General features: G+C 37.6%; 1 protein-coding gene across 4 annotated transcripts in view; it reads left to right on the plus strand.

Moving 5' to 3' along the window:
- Positions 1-16,600, plus strand: part of LOC122562235 (BAR/IMD domain-containing adapter protein 2-like) — a 74,186-nt gene that overhangs the window by 43,784 nt on the left and 13,802 nt on the right. For all 4 annotated transcript variants that reach the window (XM_043714965.2, XM_043714966.2, XM_043714968.2 and 1 more), the window contains 2 exons: positions 12,030-12,182; positions 13,327-13,578. In XM_043714965.2, coding sequence (XP_043570900.1) covers positions 12,030-12,182; positions 13,327-13,578 — 405 coding nt within the window. The remainder of the gene's footprint in view (positions 1-12,029; positions 12,183-13,326; positions 13,579-16,600) is intronic.

The following is a 16,600-nucleotide window of genomic DNA, read 5'->3' on the forward strand; positions in this document are numbered from 1 at the left end:
TTTCACTAAGTTTCTAATTTTGATGGAAAGAAAAGCTGTCCCTTGCTCTCTCTCTCATCATAAAGTGATATAAACTGGAACTGGATTTATAGAAACTAGTGAAAATAGGCAATTAAAAGATGTGAAATGCCATATGGGGCAATTATTTCCTTGCCAAATTTAAATTTATTTTGAGTCTGATGCTATAAAGACAGTCATTCTAGACACTTAATGTGATTTATTGATTTTATTGTTGACACGTGTATTGAGATACAGTGAAAAGTATTGTTTTGCATGTTCGACAAGCAGATCATACCATACAAAGTGCATCAGGGTAGCAGAACAGATTGCAGAATACAAGCTTTTATTTTATCTGCCTGATGGAAGAGGGTGGGAAAGTATATAACCGGGGTGGGAGGTGGGAAAGTATATAACCGGGGTGGGAGGAATAATCTTTGATTGCTTTCCCAAGCCAGCAGGAAATATAGATGGAGTCAATGGATGGAAGGCTAATTTGCATGATGGACGAGGTTGTGTTCACGACTTTCTGTAGTTTCTTGTGGTTTTGGGAGTGATACTTCCAGATAGGATGATTTTTCTGGTGCATCTATAAAAATTAGTAAGAGACCTTGCGGACACTTAGAACTTCCTTTGCCTTCTGAGGAAGTAGAGATATTGTTGTCCTTCTTTGACCTTTTTACTTTGACATGGGTGGACCAGGACAGATTATTAGTGATCATTACTCCCAGGAACCTGATGTTTTTGACGCTCTCCACTTCAGCACCATTGATGCAACAGGGCAGGCCCTCCACTCTGCTGCTTGAAGTCACGGACCAGCTGCTTCATTTTGCTGACATTGAAGAGATTTGTTGTCTTTACGTCATGCCACTAAGCACTCAATCTCTTTCCTGTGTTCTGTCATGTCATTTGTTTGAGATCCAACCTGCAGCGATGGTGTCGTCAGCAAACTTGTAAGTAGAGTTCGGGTGGATTTTGACCCCACAGTCGCAAGTTTATAAGGAGTATAGTAAGGGCCTGATTATGCAGCCTTGCAGGGCACTGTTGTTGAGGATTATGGTGGAGGAGGTGTTGTCGTCTATACTTGCTGATTGCTGTCTATGGGTCAGGAAGTTGAGGATCCAGTTATGGAAGGAGGGGGGGCGGGGAAGAGAGCCTCAAAAACATCAGGTTCCTGGGAGTAATAATCGCCAATAATCTGTCCTGGTCCACCCATGTCAAAGTAAATGGTCAAAGAAGCACAACAATATCTCTACTTCCTCAGGAAGCAAAGGAAGTTCTGAGTGTCCGCAAGGTCTCTTACTAATTTTTATAGATGCACCAGTAGATGTGTTGCTGAGTATCTTTGTGAACCTGATGCATGTTATCACATCACTTGCAGGCTCACTTTAGCTGCATACAAATATTCCTAATAAAATTTATAATGCTAAAGCATTTGGACTATTGTGCTTTGAACTCAGGAATGCTATGTGTTGATGCTCCACAGTTCTTAGAATTACAAGGGATTTGTTCTTCATTAGTTCTGGAACATCAACTTGTCTCAATATGCCTCAACCGCCACCACTCCCCCATCCCCCACCCAGCGCAAAAAGACATGCCAGCTGCAGTTTGTGGAAGAATAAGAACAGGTTAGGAGAATTTTATTCATTTGTAGGTGGTTATATTTTTTTTCAAATTAACATGATACTTTGCAATTTTTTTTCTTAGATGATATCCAAGGTAATCCTACCACAAGGAATACTACAATGTGTGTTGGGAATATGTAAAGTAGCTAATATTATGGTGCAGTATCTTTTAGTTCTCCCAAACCTATATCTCTAACCAAAATGCATTTTAAAACTTTCAAACCAACTTTTGTCAAAGTTATTTCTATGAGGGATGGATGGTTGCTGCACTTCCCATCTCCTCCCCCTCCCACCCCAACATGCTCTTTGTTTAAAATGACAGCCAACCACAATGAGTCATACACAGTACAATTGGTAGCAGTGTATCACCAATACTTTTAAAAAGCTGTCATAACATTTTAAATCTGTTAAATGCTCTATGTAGGTGTGCTATTTCGAAGGACAATACAAGTGACGCTTCCAAGAGTAAGAATTAGGCTTACGTTGCCAGACATTTCCTAGGATTTCCCTGTAATGGAGGGTTTTAGCCTGTCAAATCCTGACAGTTTGAACAAAATCACTTTATTGTATGTTTGAGTATTCTTTTACAAGTACAGTATAAATGGATTTGTAAAATACTAATGTGACAAATCAAATAGGATATGAATTAGATCATGAAAAGACTGAAAAGTGTTCTTGAAATTAGAATTGCAAACACTTGAGTTTCTGTTCCAGCATTATACTAATTTTTCAGTGGTTTCAAGCTTTTCATAACTGGTTTTAAGTTGTAGAAATCTTGCTTTTGTTTTTGCCTCTAAATGTGGCCAAACATGATGTTGAAAGGATTTAAGTGCAAATGGAATCCTTGGTTTTGTATTCAATGACCATGTATGTACTAATCCAAGGTCATCAAAGTTTCCTCTTTCAAAAATTAAATTTCCTTTCCCTTCTCTTGTTTCCAAAGTACATTATATTTTTGTACTTTTTGGCCTACCGAGATGTGAACTTATCCAATGTTGACAGGTTCTGGTCATGGATTGAAACTTTGGGCTTGAGATAGGGCGTTTCTGGAGCAGGTGGATATATTACTTCAATTTTCTTTTGTGCTCATTCTAAGGCCCAAATTATCTTATCTTTATATGCATTGGAAAACAAGTCCATGCTACATTTCATGTTCAACTTGGAACCAGCAGCAAATGCATAATAATTGGCAAATAGGAAATCATGAAGTATGTCTTTGGCCACTTCAGTCTTTGCATGGAGTTGTCTTGGATTGAGCAACCTATCATTCATCTGATATCTGATTTCATGCCAGGATCACCACCATGTAAAGCATTGGGCAGCATGTTGGAAAAAAAATGAAGAAAATTGGTGCTATCATGCAATTCTTATTTAATTCCATTAGAGACTGGGAATTGGTCATCCAGGACATGTGGAAACATGCTTTCTGTGGAATTGTTGAACTGTTTGGTTGAATTTTTCAGACCAACTGAGCTTCTCCATTGAATTCCAAACGTCCTCACTACTAAAGGCTTTGGTCATGCAAATAAACATAGTATGCATGTCCATGTGCAGAGGCTGGCAGCAGAGACCCCATGAAAGAATTGTCAAAACGAGTGGGGCCTTCCGATTTCAAGCTTCAGTCTGAGAATGCAAGTCTGTGAATAGTCCACTCTTCTTTATGAATGCAAGACTTGGCCCAATGCTGATGCACAGTCAGACAGCCAGTCATTTTCACTTAAACTGCTTCACAGTCCACAGAAGATCAGATGGAGGGACAAAATGTGTGACACCTGAGGTGCTGCGCCAGCTGATGTGTTAAGCATCCACATCACATTGAGGTGGTCACAACAGAATCATCTAGTCAAAGTACCAGATACTATTTTACATTGTATGGAGTGCTTGAATCTGGGGTGCACTGTCATGACTGTCAAGAGAAGTGGTACAAGGAAACTCTGAAGACTACGGTTAGGAGTTTTTCTATCAATCCTGAGTTCTGGATAAAGCTTGCCCAGGGTCACGTGCCTAGTACAACTGAATTAAAAATTGTGTGACCTCCTCCTTCAAAAGCTAGCATGTTTCAGAAGCATCGGGAAAGTGTCAGCAGAAGAATCCTGAGCCAGTGACCTCCAAAACGCAGTTGTGTATGTTATCCTGTTTGCAACAGAGCCTTCCAAGCACAAATTGTCCTTGATAGTCATCTGCGTACCCACTGGGATCCTATTAAACAGTACATGGACATCTTTGACCGAAAGGACAAACAAGAAACTGTTCAATTTATTGCATTTTCGACCTATCTACTGTTTCTGCTGTTCTTTATATGGCCTTGTGGAGACTTTCAAGTCCTGGTCACAATTTGTAAACAACCCTTTTCTCCATTTGATGTCATCAGTAAATTCAGATGTGGTTTCATAATTTCCCAAGTGCAAGTTATTTCTGGATATTTGTTAAACTATACACTGCAATAGCTATGAAAAAATGACTGGCTCAGTCTTTCCAGTTTAAGAAGCTTCCCTTTGCTCATACCCTAGATTTCTGACCCTAAATTACTTGTCTCTGAATACATTGGCTATTCATTGCACGTGTCATTACCTTCGCAATAAGCTACTTGGATAGGAGAAAAGGCTTGCATTTCTATAGCACCAGTCATAATCTCAGCATGTCTCAAAAAGTTTTATAGCCAATGGAGTACTTTTGATATGTAATCACTGCAGGTGTATAATTATATTACACTGTTTATAACATTTTGTGTAATTCTTTATTAGAACTCTCTCCAGTTCCTAAAGAACTGCACCCATAACATGTCTATCCTATGATTTATTGTAGAAGTTCTTCAAAGGTACACAGCATTTTTGCATTGATGGGATACTAAGACAGCCAAGAGGGAAGTGGGGCTTAGGTGAAGGGAGATTTATGGAGATGCTATAAATGAGTTCAGTTTTTGTATTTCTTCCAATGATTGTGCATGCAAAATCAAAAGAATGGTACTTATTTTCAGATCACTACAAAGCATAGAACAAGGTCATTATTTTTAGTTACCTTATAAATCGCACAATAGGTATTTCTTTCTATTGAAATTGATTTTTTTGTAAAATGTTTTGCTTTTATTATTTTCGTTCTAAGTTTATTTTGCACTGCAGATTTTTGTTGCATTGTAATAAGGTGTCTACACCACCTTTTTTTTTACTAATTAAATCTGCTATTTGCAAGTTGCTTTCTGCTTTGTAGATGGGTTTGGACGCTCTCCAGTATTCTGTGTCATCGTTGTTTCCCTATTGCTATATCAAAATTTTGGAATCCTTTCTAATCGCTGAGTGGATCCCCACCACATGGACTGCAGCACTTCAAGAAGACAACTCCTAGCCGCTGTCTTGAGGGCAATTGGGGATGGGCAATAAATGATTCCCAGCAATGTCCGCATCCCATGAAACAATATTTAAACAATTGCTTTATTGTCTCGTCTGAAAGATAAAGCTGTTAATCACAGTATTCAAAATTTGACAGCTGTGTCTTAAAAACCGGAATTCAAATAGTTGTCATTATTCCAGAGGGAGTGTAGTTGAATCCTGTTATTTTTGTACCTGTGGTAGACCAGCATAAAAATACCAGCTCCTGAGAGTGAGTGTCACTGGGTGTGGAGTCAGGAATTGGGTATACTCTGGATTTATGTCAATCTGTATTTGGATCAGGCTAACAGTCTGGGTGCCATTGGTTCAAATCCCATTGTGGTGGAATTTAAAAGATCTAGAATTGAAAGCCAGTCTCTGTGTAATGATGACTATGAAGCTAATCTCCTAGAAGGAAGGGAGTCTGTCATCCTTCCCCACTGAGGCCTACATCTGACTCTGACTCAGCAATTTGCCTCATTCTTATTTACCCTCAGTCATGGCCTGGCAAGCCACTCAATTAGGGCAGTTAAGGATAGGGAACAAATGCTGGTCTTATTAGGGATACCCAAGTCCCTGAAAGAATACAGGACATTTGAACTCTTTATTGGAAGCAGAAAGTTCATTTTCCACATTTTAGGAGTTTAATTCTGAATTTAAATGCAATCACTTGAGACTGAACTTGGTGCTGCTTTGTTTGAAAAAAAAATTGGCAGCATTTATTTTTCAATGGAATTTTCCAAAAGCTGAATGGAGATGATACTGTTTTATTATTTCACACTGCATTGAAGCTATTCCAAGAGCACCTAGGGAAACCTGTAAATAGAACTGAAGAGGCAGAGCAGAAAAATCCTGCTTAGTTCACAAAGTTCTTCAAAGCAGCTGTTTCTATAAGCTGTGAAAGCTGCAATTGTCAAGTCTAGGTGCCATAGTGTGTACAAGCATGAAGAGGAATCCAATGTGATTTAGAGGTGACTCTAAAGAGCAAACATTTTTCTAGTTAGTACAGTCACTTATTTTGTGATTTTTCTGATTGAATGGTCTATTTACATTTCCAGTCAGATTTATGATTTAATGCGGCAAGACAGCAAGGGGGACAAGTGTCCCAAAGGAGATCAGCCAGCAAAGATTTATTCTGTAGACATTGTGGTGAGAAAGCTGTACCTTATCAGCCCCAGCCTCCACTTTTGCCTCACCCTTGCTCCCAGACTGCACTTACACCACCCCCAGCTGGTCCAAGCCTCTTACCCTTCAGCTCGTACACGAGTGCACAGACTGTTCCCACTGCCTGTCTTGATTATCTGACATAGACAGCTACATCTAGCACTTGCATGTGGGCTTTTTTGGCATTCTGAATTATCATTCTGGTTGTTATGGATGTTAAAAACAATACTTCTATAGGAGGAGAGAAAATTGGTAACTAGCTTGACCTCAATCTCATCTCAATCACAACAAAACATGTGTTACTGTATGGGCTGACTGGCATACAACATTTAGGTAAGGGCCTAGAATTAAAATCCATATGTTAAAGAATGTTCTTCTGAGCAAAAGGACAATATTGCACTGACATTTGCTAATTCCTATATGAAATGAGTGGAGGATTCAAATATACAATGACTGTCCCTGATAGGCAGTGAGTCATGGAATGAGTCGAGCATGACTACCATTATCTCAATGTCCTTAGGAATACTTTTAGATTTTATTATAGCATTATTTGATTTCTGATTTTGTCTGTCTGAGCAATTGATATTAGGGCCATTGTGTCAACCTGAAGTGGCTTATATTTTTATTAACTGTGGTAGCATTCGGAGATTTAATCCTTTTCAAGTAATACTGTTCTGTACTACGAAAAGAATTCCTGGTTTGACCTATTTTCTGTTGCTATGGCAACAGCCTATCATCAGCACATTTCTATTGGAATACAGTTGTGAGTCATGAGAAGTGACATTTCCATGCAATAATTGAAGATCAAGGATGTTTATGGAAATCTTACCAATGGAAGAATGTCAAGAAAAAAAAGTTAAGTTTTCTGTGTGAAATAAAAATGCAGTGCTCAAAGGTAAAGGGAACGTAAGTGAGCTTTTACAATGAGAATTCTGCTTACTTAGATCAATTAGTGACTGGAAGAATGCCAATGATTGTAGGCCACTTTCTTTAATACTCATTTCCATAATCTGTTTCTACTAACCACTACTTTCTGTGGTCATGTTCCTTATGAATCTATTCTGGAGCATTGTGTGTACTGGTGTGGCTTAACCTATCCCTCCTTGAGAATTTGAGCTCAATAATTTCAGCTTCAGATTTTTGTACCTTGACTGGTGGTTGATTTGAGGAGAAAGTGAGGTCTGCAGATGCTGGAGATCAGAGCTGAAAATGTGTGCTGGAAAAGCGCAGCAGGTCAGGCAGCATCCAGGGAACAGGAGAATCGACGTTTCGGGCATAAGCCCTTCAGGAATGAGGAAAGTTTGTCCAGCAGGCTAAGATAAAAGGTAGGGAGGAGGGACTTGGGGGAGGGGTGTCGGAAATGTGATAGGTGGAAAGAGGTCAAGGTGAGGGTGATAGGTCAGACTGGGTTGGGGGCGGAGAGGTCAGGAAGAAGATTGCGGGTTAGGAAGGCGGTGCTGAATTCGATGGATTTGACTGAGACAAGATGGGGGGAGGGGAAATGAGGAAACTGGTGAAATCCGAGTTCATCCCTTGTGGTTGGAGGGTTCCTAGGCGATTCCTTGGTGGTTGATTTGCTCAATTAATTTTCTTTTGAAACATGAGTAAAGATGAGATCTTGAGCTACATCTTTGATCATAGCAAGGTTAGTCCTTGGTTGCCAAAAGTACATACACTTTAATGAACATCATGAAAATATTTTACTTTTAACTGTAAATCCCAAATCCTAAATTAATTTAATTTTTTGGATGTCCAATTTAGCTACATATTTATTCTACATCATGATCCTTCCTTTACAAAACAAGTGAGGGAGACATGTATTATTGTGATGCTGCACATTTTCAATTTTAGACTTTCCTGTTTGGTTGTGGGGGAAAAAAAAAGTTAACTTGCATTTATCAATTAAATTTCATAGGAATTGTATTGTCTTACCAGTACCCCTCGATTACATGTTAATCTTAGACAATGCTATTCCATTTTTTTTTTTACAGTACTGACTTGCATTCAATTTCTTCTGACTCTGGTCATATTTTTAATACCTTTCGTTATATCTTTAGTCTCTTTTGACCTGAAGTCATGTATTGGAGAATGGTACGGTTGTACTTTTAACATGTCTGTATTAGTACTGCACAGAACCATGTTAAGTAGAGCATGGTTCATATCTCTTTTTAATTTAGTCATTTTTTTAATCTCTTTTTAATTTAGTCATTACCAGCTACATACATTTTACTACTTTATTTTGCTTCTAATTCTTTTTACTTTTTCTGTGTATGTGGGTAATTTTGTAGACTAGATTTAAATTTGAAAATACTATATTTCACTTTTTATTTTTTGAAACCAGTGAAGGAAGATTTATTTTCTGTGGTAAAGGATTAGTTTTGAATCATTCGCAGAAGTAAGCTGATTGTTGAACCCGTATAAAGTAATTGTTGACATCATTCTTTGACCTTCAAAAAGCTTTAAAAATTTTTAGTTGGCAGTGCATCAGAATAAAGCCTTTTATTATGAGGTTTTGTTTCCTTTTCTGCTAAGTTTTCAGGATGCATAGTTTGCCAGAACTTTTGTCACCCTGTCTCTTTCTATCTCCAAAATTTGATAGATCGTTGGGTAGTTTAATAAACAATTAAACACCTATTATGTTACAATGTATATTTAGGTATTGTAAGCCAGAGTTTAATATTGACTCACTTGACAATACTAAAGTGAAACAATGTTAACAGTATTATTATAATCTTTAAGATTTGCTAGTTTTACAGTAATACTGGTTGCCACAGGCTCCCTATTTCTGCAGGTTGCCCATTATGTGCCCTTGCTTTCCCAGTGTTACCCCTCTCTGCCTCTTCCCAACCCCTGAATTACATCCCATTCTTACTAATTACCTTAGCCCCTGACATATGTTGTTCTTCTCTTTCTACTGGTTGTAATCCTGGCTTTGCTCTTGTTGCGTGCTCTAAACTAGCACTCATGTCCTGTCCTCCATCTAGTGGCAGAGATTGGGTGGTGCAGGTAGTCCTGGGACTTCGTCTTACCTGCACTGAGCAACTCTGTCACTAAACAGACCTGGTTAATCTATCAACACAACTCAGTGCAGGTGAATGCATTTTCTTAAACATATTGTACTTTATTTTATATTTAGTTATGTATTTCAACTTGTGCATCAGACATTTCTGACCCAGATAAAACAAAGGAACCCAACTCTGGCTTCAATATTGATTTATATGGACAGCTCTGACTTATTTAAACAAGTTTCAGTTAAAGTTATGATTTTCAGGAACAACACTCGCTTTAAGTGAGGACTTGTAACTTTATCCTGGCCATGTACTTGTATTGAAAAGAAATAAATAAATTATGCCTAACTTCATACATTTAAAACTAGCAATCCAGGCTGCTCCAAGTTTGCTTTCAATGTAGTTTTATAATGTTAAAAAATTGCAATATAAAGAATTGTGAAACTTAATTAGATTTGACAGTTGTTCTTGCTTAGCCTTCAAACTATTCAAAGAAGCTTATTCTTTATAATACAGAAAAATAGAATTAAAAGTTCAGAATAAAACAATTCATATGTCCAGAAATTGTAGTGAGCATGATACTTGATTTAAAAATATCTGAACAAATTAATGGAGTTGAACAATTAAGCTATTGTCAATTCTATTAACTTAGAGAACAGATGTATATAAACTGTAAAAGTTTTAATCAGATTTACTTTAAGAAATCCTATTAGAATTACAAAACTTTAACATGCAATCAAGCCAAGTATTGGTGTTCACTGCTTAGTGTTCAACTGCTTGGTGTTCAACTTTTCACACCTTCAAACACACAACTAACAGTGAATATGTTTGAGAGAAATTTAAATTATGGTCACTTTTTTTTCCAGCATTATGTTGACATTAATTTTGTGTTTTACAGCACTGTCTGCTATGTCAGATACAATTCTGGCTCCAGTGACTTTTAGTCATTGGGCTTGCCTGCCTCAAACACATGCTAAGTCAGTTATTAGGGCTTGGGAATTTAATTGCATATGGTCAGAGCATTCACTACCCTTCCTCAGGTGCTAATCAGCTATGCTTTAAAAGGCTGCTGGAGGCCTTTTAAAAAAGGCACCATATATTTAAGTTTTTATCTTTTTGAGTTTAAAGAAGTAGATGTTGGATGCATGCACAGGGTTTATATCTCTGTAATTACTTCCAAACATCTCTCAGAAATATTTAATACATTGAACAGGTGTGTTTTGAAATGCCAGTGTTTAATCAACATGTTGGAGAGAGGTTTACTCATTGTTGATGAAAAGTTTACTTAACTTTTTAACTTTTAGTAAAGAAATTGTTTTAATGCAACTTCTGCTTGTTGGTTGAATTATGTATTCACACTTGAACATCAATGAGGACATAACCATGAAAATGGAGCGTAAATAGCCAGTTTCAGGAATTCTGCCCTGCTGTACTTCATGTGAAACATTACAATGAACCATTACCATTAATTAGTTTAATAACTTTCATTTTTGTTACTTTAGTGCTGGCTGATCATAAATCCTATATTCAAAGTTTGGGTGAAGATTTGTAGCTCGGGTGCTCGTTGTTGTGGTTCTGTTCGCCGAGCTGGAAATTTTTGTTGCAAACGTTTCGTCCCCTGTCTAGGTGACATCCTCAGTGCTTGGGAGCCTCCTGTGAAGCGCTTCTGTGGTGTTTCCTCCGGCATTTATAGTGGCCTGTCCCTGCCGCTTCTGGTTGTCAGTTTCAGCTGTCCGCTGTAGTGGCCGGTATAAATCCTATATTCCCATTTAATTGTTTTTAAAAAATTGTGTTATCTAATAAGTTTATTATATCTTGGTATAAATGTGTTGCCTTGTTTTATAATCTATCATTTGCAACAAAATTTGATGTGATGTGCAGCAAACAGAAATGGGAGAATGGCTGGTATTTTGAACTGAGTTTAATACATTTTAGGAATGGAGGCATTATCATCTATTTCTTTCAACATTTAATGACTTTATTAGTCTACAATCATAGTTTAGACAGTACTGTAATCTCATAGAAATATGCATGCCCTGCTAAAATTCCACAAGTTAAGAATTTAATTCCCACTGTAGCTAGAAGTAAATTGAGCTCAATTCTAATTATTTGTACGGTTGTCATTTCACCTGTTGTCGAGAAAGTGAATTGCATTTGGTGAGGTCATACTGAGTGTGTATAGACTTGCTAGTGACCTTATTTGACCACTATCATTATTTCATCGCTATTATTTGCCACTTTACATTGGCTCATATGTTCTGAATGCAAGAATGTTGCTCTGCTTTAGTACTGAGTAACTCTGGATTTAATCCAAACTCTCAAAGTTTTGTTTACAATATCTCGATCAATTTTTCAGATTGGGAATCTACAATTTAGCATAAACTGACTATAGAAGTTGAACAATTGTCAAAAAAATTGCATTAATTCAACTAATAGCCTCGTGATGCACATTGAGTTCCAACACTGCAGGTCTCTTACTCATCATGTAAAAGCCAATTTTCTATGCACAAAAGCAAATTTTGATTGATAATTTAATCACATTATGGTTATGTGATGGGAACCCATGAAGTACAAAGTATTTTATATGCAAGAGAAAGACCAACTTTGAAGCAATGCGGTGTTTTGTGCAGCTTGTCTTTTTTGAATGAAACGTTGTTCGGATATGTCTTCAGGTATTAATCGAAATGTTGAACAACATATAAAATATGTAAATGAAATACCTCCATTCATCTTTTTCTGTGCAGCCATATTAATTTAATGTCATAACCATAGCCAGTCATTACAACTGAAAGTTTTTGCATTCTTCTTTTATTTCATCATCGTTTTCTCAATGTCCTTTTTGCTTTCTTATCTCCTCTGACTTTGTACAGTTTGTGGAGACAATAAGCAAAAAGCAATCTGATCTGGAGAGCTACATTGGAAATGGTTACAAAACAGCATTGAGCGAGGAGCGTAGGCGATACAGCTTTCTGGTAGAAAAGCAGTGTGCAGTCGCCAAGAATAACATGGTATACCACAGCAGGGTAAGTTTTTCAAATTAAGTGAATCTAAACTGCAATATTGCAGCTTTTCAAAAATGTTAGAGACAAATATAGATACAGCTTTTTTTTAAATATTAGGTTCAATGTTTTTAATCTTGTCCTCAACTAAAATGGACAATTTGTCATTAGATATCTGTGAGCCTTTATTAGTTCAGTCTAATGACCATTTTTGATACATCAGAACTGTAACTAAGTAACACAGTTGAGATTGATACTGTCCTTTGCTAATGTTGGCATCAATGATACAACTGGGAACATAAACCAGAATTATTTTATTATTCATCTTTTTTCTAATTTTTGTCAGTGTAATGGAAATTGTAATGCCAAACTACCCTTTCTGGATGAAATCAATTTATTGAGCATAGACTATGGTGCAGATTAGCTTTTTCCTGAACTGTATTACTCAATGTTGTACATTCTTCCACAGTTCTAATATTTTGATAGTATCATGATACTAAAAGCAGTGCTACATAACTAAGTTAGTTGTAGTAGTGCGCACCCATTATCAGATGAATAGCACTACAGAAGCTCTTTGTATTGGATATCCTGAGGAAAAATGTTACTCCATCCTTTTTCATAAGTTTCCATTCCTCTGTTGCTGGAATTATAGTGAATTATCATTTCAGTTACCCTTCTTTTCCTTGCCAGTTTCCTTGTTATCCTTGCCTCTCTTGAGGTCTTGATTTTCTGTTAGTGTGCAATTCTGTTATCATCCATTCTTCACTTAATTTATGAAAATTAACAGGGGGTGTCAGGAGGCTACATGTTGCTGGAAGGTTTTGCTGCCAGTTCGGATTCTGTCCTCCCCAAGCCACACAATCTGCATGAGTTATTGAATGATGATCAGGAACAGGGAAGGGTGAGGGTTAGTGGGGGTGGGGGGTGAGGGATGGTGGTAGAGAACATTTGCACATCAGTGATCCTGTTCAGTTGTAACCACCTAACTACACATCCAAAAGTAAGATCTTGTAAGATTTTACTTTTCATCACTATTTTTCCTAAAAATTTAATATTCGTGGCAAATGGTTTTTCTCGTCTGTTAAAATTGATTAAATTAAGATCCTTGAAAATGTTTTACTCTGTGGGTTCATCTGAAGTAATCTCTAAATTTTCTTTTCTTTAACAGGGCAAGGATATGATAACACAAAAGCTTCCTAGCTGGCAACAGGCTTGTAGTGATCCATCCAAAATTCCTGAGCGTGCAATGTCATTGGTGCAGCAGATGTCTTCAGGCAATGGAGGAACCCTCATCTCTGACCCTGCTGCTTCCACCAAATCAGGACTGGTTATATCAGACCCTATTCCTGGTGCTAAACCTCTACCAGTACCACCAGAACTTGCACCTTTCGTTGGTGGAGGTGGATTGGGTCAAGGTTCTGTAAGTATTGATGTTTTGTCAAAGTCTATTTAGTGTTTTGAAACTATTTTGAATTTTATTTTCAAAGACCTGAATATCTGATACACAAGCAGAACATTTGTGGAGTAAAAAGGAGTACTTTGTGATCATCCTTAATAATGCCAGTCAAATTATCTGTTTATGTTACTTTTTTTTGAGTATCATCTGATCATTCCTGAATATCATCTAGAGGGCTTCCCTGATCTCCCTACAAAAGTTCAAATCATTTTTAATAGTTTTCAACCGCATTCCTTGTACAGCATTGTTATTGAGGAAAGAAAAGCTGACTTTATAGTTAGTATGTTATTGAGGCGTTGAAGGTCTCACCCACTGGCTGAGAGCTGGCAAGGCATCTACATGACCACTTTTGAGGAAGGTCCAGTGAACCACATGCCAACCAGGCAGTACTTTTTGAGGGTTGTAAGAAAAGGGGTCGGGGATATCTCTCAGGAACCTGATCTTTCTGATGTCTGGTCCCTTGATAAGATACTGAATGCCTTTGCCTTTGATTAAAGGATGCACTCTGGGTGACAAGTAGCTGCACAGCTTGACTTATCATGTATTTCACATGACGAACATTGAACAGCAGTTGGAATGTGGAAAGGCAGCAGTGTTCAAATGCAACCCTGCCCCACATAATTAAATGCCTTTCCCGCCTCCAAGCTCGCCATTAGCAAGAGCAGAAGATTCCACCCTGTAAATCCCCCCTGCTTCAATACAAACATCTTGCTATTGAGGGATACATTGTGCAGGGCATTCTTCCATCTCTTTCCACTCAGCACATGACATACTAAGGAGGTGGTGAGAGTAAGACTGTGTATGTGTTAGATATATTTATCTAGTACGTAATGGAAGAATAAGATCTCGGGGCGGCACGGTGGCTCAGTGGTTACACTGCTGCCTCTCAGCGCCAGGGACCCAGGTTCGATTCCGGCCTTGGGTGACTGTCTGTCTGTGTGGAGTTTGTCCATTTTCACCGCCCCCCCCATGTCTGTGTGGGTTTCCTCCAGGTGCTCTTGTTTCCCCCCACAATCCAAAGATGTGCAGGTTAGGTGAATTGACCATGCTAAATTGCCTACAGTGTTAGGTGCATTAGTCAGGGATAAATGTAGGTTAGGGGAATGGGTCCAAGTGGGTTACTCTTCGGAGGGTCGGTGTCGGCTTGTTGGGCCGAAGGGCCTGTTCCCATACTGTAGGGAATCTAATCTAATCTTGTGGAGCCTAGTTAATCCTTTTAGGAGCCTGTTTTCTGCAGACCTTTCTCTCCTGGAATTGCACGTGTTTTCTTCTGGATAGGTGGAGTTTTTTTTTATTCTTGGAGTCTTTCTGGGACCCTGATCATACAGAATCAAGTGCACTAATGGTCATGAAAATGTACTTGTTACTTTTATTTCTGGTGCAAACCTTTGTGTCATTAAGTTAAATTAACCTCCTTCAGTTGTCTCATATTGTCAATGCTTGTGTAGTCTGGACAAGAAGTGCCGTTGCACCTTTTCATAAAAGGAAAATTATTAAATTTACTTACTGATTATTTGCAACTAATAGTTGTATTTCCGTACAGTTTTAAACTGAAGATTTTTCACTTTTTCTGAATGTTTAGGTGATTTTAAAAAAAGACTGTTGCTCTCTTATTCACTAACTACAACAGAGGTGTAATTTTAGATTAGACTTTCAACACTATTGCAGTATATATCTCAGTTAAATGGAAATCAATTTTACACTGAAACACCAAAATCTCCAAGTATCAAGTTGTTCATATATTGATTCTTTGTCTTCAGTTCCTTTCTTATTAAGCTATTACTAGGCTTTGCATCATTAGCTTGTAGCTAGGCAATTGCAACTGGGGTTGAGTTTTGACTGGTTTCCTGTTGGAAGTTAGTTGGTGGAGGATTTTGTCCATGAGTAAATATGTTCCTGGGAAGTAATTGATGCCCAAGCTATTGGCTTGTTTGACAACTGCAGCGACTGTTCTGAAATGTTCTTTTAATAATGGATAAAATTGGTGACTGGTGAACTGTGGAGGAGCCTGTTAAATTAAGGATTTTCAATATTGAGGTTTTGAGCTTTCATTGTAGGTGGGTTTCTATCACTGATATTACTTAGTTATACAGCTATCTTCAAAGCTGTAGATCAAAATGTCAACTTATTGACTTTTTTTTACTGTGAAAAAGATTACTAGTACAGTCAAGAGTATTATAATAGAGTTCTAATTAAAGCTTTACTGCTGCTCCATAATGAAATAATGGCCTGAGCTCATTTGAACCTAAATTTAAAGAACTGAGCCTTTTATCCTTTTCGTCATTGTTTCCTCATGATCTTTCTGGTGATCTGTGTACCATAACAGCTCTAATACTAAGTATTTTGTTTGAACTCTCAGGCTTGGGTTTTTAGGTCCTGTCAGTTTTTCTCTTGGCCTAGCCCAACAATGTTGTTCCTCACTGCTGCTTTATTACAGTAGCAAGAGGAAAAATAACTAACCTCATCCCATTTGGATAGTGATTCCCAACAGCTAATCAGTAAATGGCAATGACAGAAGGTGCCAAAGCAATTTATGACACACAATCTATCTGGGATGTTACTCATTCTCCAAAGGGATTGATTTACGGTGCTTTATTAATGTGTACTTCATATATTGTTTTAAGGCTTAAGTACAAGCATAACTTGAAGTTGTCAGTCACCAACTATCTGTCTCAACAGTGATTGCTATTGATCATTCCCCAGCAAGACTGGAGCATACTGACCACTTATTTACACCATAATTAAAAATTCTTTGTGCCAATTTCAGTAGAAATACCTACATCTGAGTTTCTTTCAAAAGTTGGTTAATTTTGGTCTAGTTTGCTTTCTCTAGTTTTTGGTCTTTTAGTGCATTGGCATTCATTTTAATTTTAATACATCAATAAATTTTGGTTAATCATATCTGAGTCACTTTGAAGCTATATCTTGATATCTTTGAGCTAATAGATGAGAGTTCTGTTTCAATGGAAATAAAATTCTGACTAAG

The sequence above is a fragment of the Chiloscyllium plagiosum genome, unplaced genomic scaffold (genome assembly GCF_037043375.1).
Source record: "Chiloscyllium plagiosum isolate Xiang-an unplaced genomic scaffold, Cpla_swu_hap1 HiC_scaffold_25, whole genome shotgun sequence".
In the NCBI taxonomy this organism is placed as follows: domain Eukaryota; kingdom Metazoa; phylum Chordata; class Chondrichthyes; order Orectolobiformes; family Hemiscylliidae; genus Chiloscyllium; species Chiloscyllium plagiosum.